General features: G+C 35.8%; 3 protein-coding genes across 8 annotated transcripts in view; 1 reads left to right on the top strand and 2 right to left on the bottom strand.

Moving 5' to 3' along the window:
• Positions 1 to 3,606, bottom strand: part of babo (TGF-beta receptor type-1 babo) — a 37,090-nt gene extending 33,484 nt beyond the window's left edge. For 2 of the 5 annotated variants that reach the window (XM_026819776.1, XM_018037229.2), the window contains exon 1: positions 2,538 to 3,606. In XM_026819776.1, the coding sequence (XP_026675577.1) occupies positions 2,538 to 2,622 (85 nt within the window). In that variant the 5' untranslated portion in view covers positions 2,623 to 3,606. The remainder of the gene's footprint in view (positions 1 to 2,537) is intronic. The other 3 variants (XM_018037230.2, XM_026819777.1, XM_018037231.2) reach the window with 2 other exon arrangements.
• Positions 3,607 to 4,515: 909 nt separating this feature from the next.
• Positions 4,516 to 11,006, bottom strand: sgl (UDP-glucose 6-dehydrogenase sgl). 2 transcript variants are annotated; one of them, XM_026819784.1, is made up of 7 exons: positions 10,685 to 11,005; positions 9,350 to 9,832; positions 7,707 to 7,767; positions 6,449 to 6,585; positions 5,709 to 6,155; positions 5,479 to 5,634; positions 4,516 to 5,403 (listed from the first exon to the last, which is right to left on the bottom strand). In XM_026819784.1, the coding sequence occupies exons 2-7, from the start codon at positions 9,809 to 9,811 to the stop codon at positions 5,227 to 5,229; spliced, it is 1,440 nt and encodes a 479-aa protein (XP_026675585.1). In that variant the 5' UTR covers positions 9,812 to 9,832; positions 10,685 to 11,005; the 3' UTR covers positions 4,516 to 5,226. The 2 variants fall into 2 exon arrangements, with proteins under 2 accessions (XP_026675585.1, XP_026675586.1); XM_026819785.1 differs by lacking the exons at positions 5,479 to 5,634; positions 5,709 to 6,155; positions 6,449 to 6,585 and adding exons at positions 6,600 to 6,755; positions 6,830 to 7,276 and having other exon boundaries at positions 7,570 to 7,767; positions 10,685 to 11,006.
• A 376-nt stretch (positions 11,007 to 11,382) lies between these two features.
• RpL7A (ribosomal protein L7A) lies at positions 11,383 to 13,043 on the top strand. Its single transcript, XM_018037214.2, has 5 exons — positions 11,383 to 11,509; positions 11,864 to 11,978; positions 12,062 to 12,211; positions 12,384 to 12,604; positions 12,801 to 13,043. The coding sequence occupies exons 1-5, from the start codon at positions 11,495 to 11,497 to the stop codon at positions 13,002 to 13,004; spliced, it is 705 nt and encodes a 234-aa protein (XP_017892703.1). The 5' UTR covers positions 11,383 to 11,494; the 3' UTR covers positions 13,005 to 13,043.
• Positions 13,044 to 13,055: the final 12 nt, after the last annotated feature.

Consider the following 13,055-nt stretch of genomic DNA (forward strand, 5'->3'; position numbering starts at 1 on the left):
GTCCATGGACTGCTCGTCACTAATATCGCGTTAGGGTCGTTGCCACGATGCCAGCAGCCTTTTTTCTGACCTACGGTCGTTTTATTTCTATTCAGCGGCCACTAATAATCTTAATCATCCACGAAATAACAATATACTAGTTTCATCGACTGTTGCAGTCATATAGTCGATCCTGAAAAATTCGAAAGATTTACGTGCGAATCAATTATTAATCATTACAGAATAACCAGAAGTTCGATGAAACACATTTACGAGTTAAAGATATGTACATGAAACTAAAAAAGCAATTCTTTGACAAATCGGAATGTAAAATAAACTTGACTCTGTATTTAAAAACATGTAAAACTAACAAAATTCTGTGTAAGAACTCACATGTTAGTCGGCCTAATAGATTTAACAGAATCTATCAATTATTATCAACCGTTGCTATTACCAATGCTGAGGAAGATTATTCCTGAACAAATTTCAAAAGATCTACCGCTATAGCGTCCGACAATCAAGAACAGGATCAGAGAATATTAAATGGAAATTGCTCGCTTATCCAGCGAGTAAATATGATCATGAAACAAAGAATCGTGAAATATTCTTCTTCATCTCAGGCAACAGCATTTTCCTTGAGGCGAAAGTTGTATTGAAGGCGAAGGCAACAGGAAAGAGGCAAAAACAGAATAAGATGATCGTAAAGTATCTTAATTAACTATCGAGGCGGTACGGAGATAAGAGGCCGCGATCCAGCTAAGCATGTGTTTGTAATAATAAGAAGCGGAGCATAAATAGGCTCTCGTGGCATGAGGTGATTCGACGCTGAAAAATCAATCATTTGCATTCAAATGCATACGTTTACGTGTGTGATTACGTATCGTCCAAAGACGATTGTGGATTTCGAAATCATAAGATATCATTTATCAGTGATTTTTCGTGACATTACAATTCGATGAAACATTTTATCTCGAAACTACGTATCGATTGTCATAGAACGTAAACGTCGATTATAAAAATACGTCGAGAATAAAATTCACTTATACATACTTAGCTAATGTTTTTAAATATTTGTCCATCAATAGATCTCGGATTTCATTCTATAATCATTTTTATTTGATTTCAACGTTGTGCTTGTAAATATTGATTTATACACATGTATTATAATGATGAAATCAATTAATGAATCGCGAAACGAAAAGCAATGAAAACACAGCCAAATATCCAAAATAGACACTCGAAAATCAGCATTGAACATAACATGTACAGTATGTATGTTGACAACCTTCAAAGCGGGTGTACTGCATTAAAATATCATATTGCGGTACAATTTGCTCAAGTTATGTATACGAACACGCGATATACTGTTTGCGAAAAGTTAACAACGCTAAATTGATCCTCAAACAACGTCGGCGTTCGATGTAAACTTTAGTAACATGCTTCCCTCGCAAATTACTTAATATCGCTGTTACATTCCGGTGACAGAATGCACGCAACGTTTATGTGTAATTAATTACTGCTTAGATGTCACGGTATTACCTGTACATGTTTTGCCCGAGCAATAAAGTCATTCGCGCAAATAATCCTCTAATTATTTCAAGCAATGCGTTTAAGGTAGACCAACAATTATCAGCTACGTAAATAGGCCTCCGCGCGCTGATAAAATCACGTAATGGGTTATGACTATGTAATTGAGGTTGACGAAATTAATACCTCTGTAGATGCAAGTAACGAGAATAAGAGAACATGGACTCCAGTTATCCACGATGAAACAAATTTTAAAAGAATCACAGTCAGAGTACTGATAATACTCTGCAAAAAAATGTTTCATTTTTATGAAGATACTCTTCAGTTCACTAGAATAATAACACTTAAGTTACAAAAGCTTTATTTCACATGAATATTTTATTGAATTTAATTTAAGTATTTTAATATTGTTATGAATGAACATATATATTTGTCTAAATGAAACAGGCAGAGGAACAATAGCACAGGCATAACAGCACCGAAAAAAGTCTTATGTATTAATTGTGTACTAGACATAGAATATAGCTTGCGCCGATTAAACATACCCTTCCGCGTGCTCAACAGACTTTGTATATATATACATATATAAGATTAATCGACCCTTCTCGTACATATGTGCACGTATTGTATACGCGTTTACGATGTTGCGCTGCTTATGCATTGTTACAGACTTCGGATATTGTAAGAACAAGGAAAAAAGCGGGAACAACAATCGTACGGAAATGAATAAAATGACAGGTGAACAGGAAGAAAGATAAAAGCAAAAAAATGTACCTAAGAGAGAAATGAATTAAAAGGAAAATAGAGAGCACATACGTAGGTATCATTTGTATTGTCTTATATTTTTGCTTAAAACGAAGTTCAAAGCTTTTCGGAAGGAATAACGAGATCGCGATTCCATCTATCTCTTAGTAATGTCATTATAAATATGCAGCAAAAATGAAAGAGGCCAAGGATGGGAGACGAAAGAAAAAGAATAAACGAGGAAAAATAAAAGTATGACGGACGATAGAAAAACATCATATACATACCGTCCACAAGGCATGACGTGTGGAATAAACAGAAAAGCGCCAGAGCGAGAAAGCTCGCTATGCCGCCGTCGCACGCGCCTCTCATCTTCCCTCAGGTTTTCGTCGTTTTGACGTCGTCGTCCCCGTCGTCTCGCCGTCGCTCGCTCGGCCGTCCACTCGCTCCCTCGCGAAAAAACTAATTTTCGCGGAAGCGGCCGTAGCTCAATGGCGACGACATTAAACGGCGGCACGAGGATCGCGATCGACGTAGCCACAACGTAATCTCAATGACCATAATAATCATCTTCTTGTCGACGTGGGGCTAAGGCGAACGTTCCCCGTCGACGGAACACTTGTCACCGTTGATCGTTGCTCGCTCTCATACGAGCGTACACGCGTGCACAAACGGAACGCACAGTGATTCTTCTTCGTTACTCGGATCCCGTGTTGTTTTTCCGCCGCTCTTCCTCACGTCTCGCTCTCATCTCGTAACTCGTGGTATTCGCGCTAACGAGGTCCCTCCTTTTTTCCTTCTCTGTATATCTGTACCTATCTCTCTTATTCTTACGCGCGTTCCTCCTCTGATATACGTATTACTCTTCTCGCTTTCCGTTTCACCACGCTGGACGATCGAACAGGCGCCACGCACTATTTCACTTTTCGCACTTTTACGTGAAACGGCCGACAACGGTGATGAAGGGTTGCTCTTACTTTTCGTACTTTTGTCACGTTACCCGAAGAGGAGCCTCGTTACCCCTTGTCGTCTACGCCACGCAAGGCGAGCCGCCATTTTCCTACTGTGCTGATAGGCCCGGCCTATTATCCCTGTTGGCTAACAGAAAGAGAAGTTTCGCCGAGACAAGGAAAAATGCGAACCGGTGGTACAAAACGATACACGATTCACTGGCACTTAGGCGAACGGCTCGATCTTGCGTGAATCACGCAGCACCAGTTCTCCGACATCATCGTCCGGCTCGTAAATACACGTAATCCATGTACTGTCACGCGGACCGCTCGCGAATTTTCACAGCAAACGCGGAACAACTTATACTATTGCTACTGCCGCCGCTACTGCCGTCACCCGGTCACCGTCGCCGCTGCTGCCAATGTTTCTGTAGTCAGTAGTTCGCACAGCGGCGCCATCGTTCTCCCACGACAGGACCGTAATTACCAATCACAATATTTCCAGCCATATTCTTATTTTTTTAATATGCATCATAGGTTTGTTTACCGATTACGTTTGACGACGAAAATCCAAGATCAAAGAATTTTATAAAAATCGAAATCCATTTAAAATTTTAATTGCAAGTATAATTTTTAAATTTATTTCAAAATTTACAGCAGTAATTTAACATTTATATTTCATGTAGAAATCATATATACATTTACTGCATATAAAATAACAATTTCTGCATGGGAAACTGATAATACCAAATACTTTCATTAATTCTGTTTCATTTTGAATCTAAAGTATTGAAATTCTTGGCAAAAATTGGTAAGAATTTCGCTAGACGAATATACATAGATATAGAGATTCTACATTTATTTTTAAAACTTAAGTATTCTAATTAGGAAACTAAAAGTGACACATTTTATGAAATAAATGAAGAACAATTAATGATTCATAGCAATTTCATTCATGTAATTACATACAATGAAAATAGTTTTTGTAAAATTATTGCAGGTGTTATACTTAGTCCCTAGCTTGTTTTATAAATGGTATATTGTAAAGAATATTTCAATATAATATACCATGTATAAGGTGGATATTATATTATTTACTTCGTTCATTCGTTCCTAATGTTACTGTTAAAAAAGATATAAACAATATTATCCTCTTTCTCTATGTTGTAAAAGAATTTTAATCATTAGGAACGAATTATTTAAATGTGTAAAAATACTATTTATAAATTACGCAACATCTATGATTAAACAATTATAGGAAAATGTTTTCCTAAAATGGAAAGAAGATACATTGAAAATGTAAAAAAATAAAACCTTGACAATGCATGATTAACAAAACTTGTTAATCTGTTTTTAAAACAAATGCAGGTATGCCAGTACATCTTCTAGGAATGCACTATTTTAAAATACATCGTATTTCAATATTTTTTGCATGTATATACACATATAAAATTGCACAAAAATAAAAAGTATTGTAGATCCTGGTTGTTCAAAACGGAATCTTATCTGATCGCATAAATGCTCACAATCGTCAAGTTGTAATAACAACGCATATACAAATAATACTATATAATTATGATAATTAGAGATTCTTCCACTACATATCAAACTATGTAAGGAACTTACACACGTAAACGTTTGAGTCATTTGATATTGTTCGTTATTGTAAAAATTTTTGGTTAAAGAAGTGTTTGCTTCAAATATTTGTATTAAATAGCGAAAATTTTCGAGAAAAAAAATTTGTTACACTTTCCGAATTTTATGAAATTACATTTTGATCCTCATGTTAGTAATCGGGTACCAGGACATCCATTTTACATTTATCAAATTTAACATAAAAATTTTATTTGCTAACATAGGGGTTCGTCAAATTGAGAAAGCAGAAACTCCTTATACCAAAATTATGCTTTAACATATTTAACAAACCTCCTTCAGTCACAACGTTTCCAAAGAAATCATGAAATAATCAGAATGTCTATGAAATTATAGTGCTTTCTGTTTCCTATTCCAGCCTGCTCAATTGTAATTATACTTGGGTTTGACTTCCCCACGCTCTCGAAAGTACCGTTCTCGTAATTTTCTTACCAATAGTCTGTACAACAAATCCGATCTTCTGTAACCTACTATGATCTAAAATTTTCCTTCCATCGAAAATATACGCTGGTTTCATCATGTTAACGTAAATCCGTTTATAGTCCAATTCCTGGAAAAGGGTAAAAAGTCCAATAATTATAAAATTATATTAAAAATATTTACCATAACTATAATTGTTACTTACTACAAATTCATCCCACTCAGTACATAAGACAATAGCGTGTGTGCCTTTTGTGGCACTGTAAGCATCCTTATAAATACTGATTCTGCTTTTTACATGTTCAGGATTATTCGTTACATTTGGATGCGTCAAGTCCTCGATGATTTGATTCTCTTCAACCTTCATTAAAAACATTACAAGATACTTGGAATAAATGAAGAATGCATAATTATGGTTTCATTAAAGAAGTTTACCTTAGGATCGTAAATATGAAGCACAGCACCCTCGTCAAGCAGTGTTTTAGCGACATGAATGGCTGGTGACTCACGCGTGTCACCGGTATTTTTCTTGAAGGCAAATCCCAGCATAGAAATCCTTTTGTCCGTGACCGTATTGAACAGGGACTCGATTACTTTCACCGAGAACCTTGATTTTTGATATTCATTCATGTCTATGACCTGTTGCCAATAGGCGGCAACCTCAGGTAGATTCAGACATTCACAAATATATACCAAATTAAGAATGTCCTTTTGAAAACAGGAACCACCGAAACCGACCGATGCGTGAAGGAACTTCGATCCTATTCGAGAATCGAGGCCGACTGCTCGCGCCACATCGGACACGTCCGCGCCAGTAGCTTCGCACACCGCCGACAATGAATTTATGCTCGATATACGTTGTGCCAAAAAGGCATTGGCAGCCTAAAACAACCAATTCAAATAATTGTGTAATTTCGTACGTGCTCATTAACGAAAGTAAATATTAGACCGAAGACGAACTTTATCACGAATGGTTGCAAAACGTTACTCAAAATGAAATACGTGACGTTACTACCTAAATATTTGACAAACAGCGTAACTTTCCTTTCCTTATCGATAGCAAGAATTCACAGTACACATTCGGCAAAATTAATTAATTCTCCTTCATTAACGTTCCGCAAACAGCAGTGAAGTTGTTTACCCCAATGAATGAATTTTTTTCCTCATTTCTTTACCAGCTTGGATAATTCCGAGCTCCACGTATTCGTGGTCAAAATATTTTTTCTCGGAATCCAGTGCTCATAAACCTTGCATAATTCCTCGATCGCTGCTTGCCCTTCCGACGAGTCCTCACCTCCGATTAAAACACGATCTGCGTTCACATACTACAAATTCATCCCACTCAGTACATAAGACAATAGCGTGTGTGCCTTTTGTGGCACTGTAAGCATCCTTATAAATACTGATTCTGCTTTTTACATGTTCAGGATTATTCGTTACATTTGGATGCGTCAAGTCCTCGATGATTTGATTCTCTTCAACCTTCATTAAAAACATTACAAGATACTTGGAATAAATGAAGAATGCATAATTATGGTTTCATTAAAGAAGTTTACCTTAGGATCGTAAATATGAAGCACAGCACCCTCGTCAAGCAGTGTTTTAGCGACATGAATGGCTGGTGACTCACGCGTGTCACCGGTATTTTTCTTGAAGGCAAATCCCAGCATAGAAATCCTTTTGTCCGTGACCGTATTGAACAGGGACTCGATTACTTTCACCGAGAACCTTGATTTTTGATATTCATTCATGTCTATGACCTGTTGCCAATAGGCGGCAACCTCAGGTAGATTCAGACATTCACAAATATATACCAAATTAAGAATGTCCTTTTGAAAACAGGAACCACCGAAACCGACCGATGCGTGAAGGAACTTCGATCCTATTCGAGAATCGAGGCCGACTGCTCGCGCCACATCGGACACGTCCGCGCCAGTAGCTTCGCACACCGCCGACAATGAATTTATGCTCGATATACGTTGTGCCAAAAAGGCATTGGCAGCCTAAAACAACCAATTCAAATAATTGTGTAATTTCGTACGTGCTCATTAACGAAAGTAAATATTAGACCGAAGACGAACTTTATCACGAATGGTTGCAAAACGTTACTCAAAATGAAATACGTGACGTTACTACCTAAATATTTGACAAACAGCGTAACTTTCCTTTCCTTATCGATAGCAAGAATTCACAGTACACATTCGGCAAAATTAATTAATTCTCCTTCATTAACGTTCCGCAAACAGCAGTGAAGTTGTTTACCCCAATGAATGAATTTTTTTCCTCATTTCTTTACCAGCTTGGATAATTCCGAGCTCCACGTATTCGTGGTCAAAATATTTTTTCTCGGAATCCAGTGCTCATAAACCTTGCATAATTCCTCGATCGCTGCTTGCCCTTCCGACGAGTCCTCACCTCCGATTAAAACACGATCTGCGTTCACTAGATCCTCGATAGCGGTTCCCTCCGCCAAGAATTCTGGATTCGATAAGATCTGAAAAGGATAATCTTGTTAGTGTCCTCTTGCAGAATCCCATCAATGATATCAGTTGTCGTGAAGCAAATAATGAGAAGGTTCGTTAGTTGTGAGAAGTAAAACGGGTCATGAACAAAACGAATAGGCTGTGACAAATGGTAGATAAGAATCGTATCAATAGAATCGGAGAATAATCTCGGCTGACAGGAATAAATTCAACAAGTAATAAAGTAGGCAATTTCGAGTCTCGGACGCGCGTTAATAATAGGTGTAAGTAGGCAGCGTGGATAACATAGAATCAGGACGCAATCATATAACACTTTTCACTCAATTATAGAAGAGCTATCAAAGTAAACGTTTACCTATCGTCATAATGGAAGATCAAATTAATTAACTTATTCTACATTCGTGTAATGCAAAATAAAATTCAAATCACATTAAATTCTATTTCTGTAAGATATTGACTTGGCATATTTTATCAGTAAATTCAATAATAAAATTCGAAATTGTCACTGAGCATATATTAAACTTTTGCATTTCAAATAATTGGAAAGAATTAAGTAATTATCTCAATAAATTTTTATCATTCGATAAAAAAGTATTATATCTCTAAAAAAGTATATAAATCTGATTTTTATCAAAATATTATGAGAGAAAAACAACTGAATTACATGATTATAAATAATGATTTTATGTCAGTAAAAAATGTTAATCGACATGCAAGAAAAGGTGTATCCGGTATATCTAAAAATAGCTCCAAAGTGTGTAGTCTAATGCTTCGTTGAAAGCAAATTGCGGCTGTACTAAATTTTCTTTGCTTCAATTTTGCTGCAATATTAACTCCAATAAATGGTCTATAACATCTACGAACTCAATCTTTATCTGTGATACGCAACAACGGATCGGAGATGAGCCACGTGGCTAAGTCAGTCACCATTCCTGAGATCCGGATGTGTTATCCCCCGAACATAACTTAATTATGAAATACATTTTTTATTCTACATGTCTGTTCTAAATGTATAATGAGAATCGTAAAAGAAACAAACAAAAGAAATTCTAAGAGGAGAATTAAATTTAAGATTTGGTCAAACCAAATTTTACCAAATCAAATCTTACTCATAACACACTCGAAGTACAAATTTTATTACATATATAATAAATTATATATAATAAACACCGTTTCTGAAATAAAGGAGTTCGCAATACAATTCTTGATCAAAATAAAAATCATTTGGCTATTAATTTCATCGTTGTGTTAGTGCTCTGAGATGATAAATCTTTCGTAGAGTTTTCAGGTGAATGAATTTTTGCCAATATAATGTATCGTATTGAAATACTTAAAAGACTGAAGAATCTGAAAGTTTATGTAGCTAGAAGTTTTAACGTTTGTTGATTCGTATTTGGTCTAAAAAAATTATTTATGAAATGTTTTATGACTCCTTAATTGTTGGAATACGAGCATTGGAACTCGACATTTATTACGCGAATAGCAAGCAATTCAGCGAACGTTACCTATACAATGAAGCCGATCGATGGCAATTTCGCCCGATCTTGTTCAAATGTTTGCGAAGTGAATGAAGAAGTACGCAGAAAATGTTACCTGATACGAGACACCAGGCTTATGATTGGCACGTAGAATGTTCATGATGCTCTGAGCAGCCCTGACCGGCACCGTACTTTTCTCCACAACGATTTTGTCCCCGGTCGCAATTTCCGCGATCATTCTGGCCGCGTTCTCGACGTATTTCAAATCGGCCGCTCTCCCTTTACCGTTCCCGAACGTTTTCGTCGGCGTGTTGACCGAGATGAAGATTAGGTCCGCTTCCTGGATCGCGGTCTCTATGTCCGTAGAGAAGAACAAGTTTTTGCCGCGACATTTCCGTACTACCTCGTCAAGGCCGGGTTCATAGATCGGCAGCTTCTCCGAGTTCCATTGGGCTATTCTCTCTTTGCTTTTGTCCACTACAGTAACTTGAATTTCTGGGCATTTGAGGGCGATCACGGCGCACGTTGGTCCGCCCACGTATCCGGCACCGATACCGCAAATCTTTCTGATAGTCATTGTCGACTGATCGTATTGTACCTATCGAGCATGTAATTAAATGTTGCCGGCTAAATGCCTTAAAGAAAACTAATGCCACAGCTGTATATCAAGCTTATATCTTTATAACGTTTCTAAGAAATGGAAGATTAAAAAAATATATATTGTTATCTAGGAATGAGATTACAGTTGACGGCAAGTATTATGGTAATAATTTAGTCAACAAGAATTTATTACATAGAGACACCGACAGCTCTGCAAGGACTTCTAAAATAAGGAATGTGAAGATACTGTTAATCTGTAGACAAATAAATTGGGATCGAGTAAGCAGAAAATTCCTTTCAAGGGGCTAGTGTAGTGACATGTATAACTTTTCGATTTTTATTCCACTTGTACTTGAGTTAGGTGCGAATTGAATAAATCACATTTAATTAACAGTTCAATAATATTTAATTCCATTGTGATTCGAATAGTAGAAATTAGAACATGATTTGATAATTCTATATTTGTATACGTGCCACTATCAAATAATAAGTTTTATATACAGAATAAAACTTAAATGTAGTTCAATTAGTAGTAGTTAACACAAATTCATACTTTCCCGGTTGATGCTTGGCATTCTTTTCAATGAAAAAGTTCTTACAAAGCTATGATTTAATGTCGATTGAATCGACTGTATGTCAAGAAAATAAATGTTTATTAAGTTTTTGTCAGTAAGTATTAATAGAATGCTATAGAACGACTTAAACATACAATTCGAGCACTGATTACAATTCATGAATATTACTGACAGTAACAAAAGATAAAATAAATAAAATATGTTAATAGACGTTTAGTAAAAATGTGTAAGAAAACAATAGAAGTAATCCCATTCGATCTAGAGTAGTTAGATACCTGTAGCTAATACAGTTCTAAAAGTATGCCTTGAGAGAAAAATTGAGGCTCCTCGGAATCGACGGTAGGAAGGAAATGTCACGATAAGCCGTGGATCACAAGCTACCCTGGTCACTCACTGTCACGAACACACTAATAAATAAAAGTTTTCCGAATACCGAGCATCAGCGTACATGACAGCAACGTATCGTAAGCAGATCGTTGGCACGTTATGAACACTGATACGACGTTTGCTACGCGTCTCTCATCGGAAAACAGTCTAAACCGGAGGCGCGTAGGTCGCACGCGCGATCCCCTTCTGTCAGCCACATTCACTGTTGGATCTACGCATGCGTACGCACTTCGAACACTACAGTGACTATAGTGTTGTATATATATGAAACCTGATTCATACATGAAACTAATTTGCAGAAGTTTCAAATAGCAGGTTTAAGAAAAAATGATATGTTGATTATATATATTTCAAACTGTGCTGTATAAGATTTTACATTTTGTAAGTACTTACTTATGTTTTATTTTTTTTAAATATGAAAAAAAATGATAATTCTATGCTATGTATTAAAGTTTATCCATCCATGCACATCGATGGTGATTCATACATATCATATATGTGTACATACAGTAGTGTATAGTATAATAATTGTTATTGTTGTAAACAAATTCTAAGGCGCTGCTATCGTTGAATGGTGGCGCTGTTGCACGAATCTTTCTTTACGTTCTCAACGGCCGTACTTCGCGTTTTACTGGGCGAAGTACTGAATTTTACATCCGTTGGGATATAAAGAATCCATCGGATTTTTTACTAACACGATGGTTCAGAAAAAGGTAAATTCAATACTTTGCCGAATAAAAGTAATATTTCTATTAGTGATGCTCCAGTACTGTGAATTGTGATGTTTAGAATTTGGCATGTTCTGGGGTAGTATGGTTGTATAAATATGTTTCTTTTTTATATATTTGATCATTATACTTAATCACGTATCGAAGTTTTGACTTATTGTAAATAACAAGATTTATTGGCATAAGTGAAAATAAGTTCTAATAATGCAATTATAATGTGCAATGTTTTACTTGAATAAGGTTAATCACATTTCTAAATTTTGTATTGTGTTTGTATAACAATAGTAAAAATCTGTAGTAGCTTTATATACAATAAATGTTTATATTCTTATAATGTAGCCTAAGAAGAAAGTAGGAAAGAAGGTGGCTGCTCCGCCACTGGCAGTCAAGAAGGTTGAACCCAAAAAGCAAACCAATCCTCTATTTGAGAAGCGTACACGTAATTTTGGCATTGGTAAGTAAAAATATACCTTAAATGTATATTTCAAATATGTATTGTATGACTACTATGCTGATTTTAATGGATTTAATATGTAGGACAGGATATTCAACCTGCTCGTGATCTTAGCCGTTTTGTGAAATGGCCCAAATACATTCGTATTCAAAGGCAAAGAGCAGTGTTACAAAAGAGATTAAAAGTACCACCACCAATCAGTCAGTTTACACAAACATTAGATAAACAAACAGGTATGTTGTATTTTATATTATATATATTTAATAGGGGAAAGTTGATCAGAATGATGCCTTTGACATCATATTTCAAGCTCAGTGAGACCTATGAAGCATTGCTAAAGTAAATAATTACTTTAAACTGTAGAAATTTAATTTTCAGAAATTGATTAATCGCGTTCTGTTACAGCAACACAACTGTTTAAAATGTTGGAAAAATATAGGCCTGAATCAGCCGCTATGAAGAAGATGAGATTAAAAGCCAAAGCTGAACAGAAAGTCGCAAAGAAAGAAGATACGCCAACTAAAAAACCTAATGTAGTACGGAGTGGGACAAATACAGTGACCACACTTGTTGAACAGAAGAAAGCTCAGCTTGTGGTCATTGCTCATGATGTGGATCCAATCGAGGTAAATTTTTTGGGTCATAAGAACTGTAATAAAATACATTATCACAATGATGTTTGAATTTCTTCACCTGACGATAAGATTGATATAATCATTTTTATTGAAACGATGAAACGTACTACTGAGTGATAATGTAATTTTACGCGTGGTATAATAATTACTGTATTGTAATTTATCGATGTATTATCTTTTATTACAGGTTGTTCTATTTTTACCCGCTCTGTGTCGTAAAATGGGAGTACCTTATTGTATCGTGAAAGGTAAATCACGATTGGGACGTCTCGTTAGACGCAAAACTTGTACCACAGTAGCTTTGACGCAAGTAAGTTTTTTTAACTGTAGCAACTATATTTATGTTAAATATTTAATTAACATGATGATTAAACATGAGCCAATCCAATGATAATATTAATGATAAAACTACTTTCTATACTGATATAAAATTGTTAATATT

Source organism: Ceratina calcarata, unplaced genomic scaffold, assembly GCF_001652005.2.
Source record: "Ceratina calcarata isolate Rehan_Ccalc_2016 unplaced genomic scaffold, ASM165200v1 scaffold162, whole genome shotgun sequence".
In the NCBI taxonomy this organism is placed as follows: domain Eukaryota; kingdom Metazoa; phylum Arthropoda; class Insecta; order Hymenoptera; family Apidae; genus Ceratina; species Ceratina calcarata.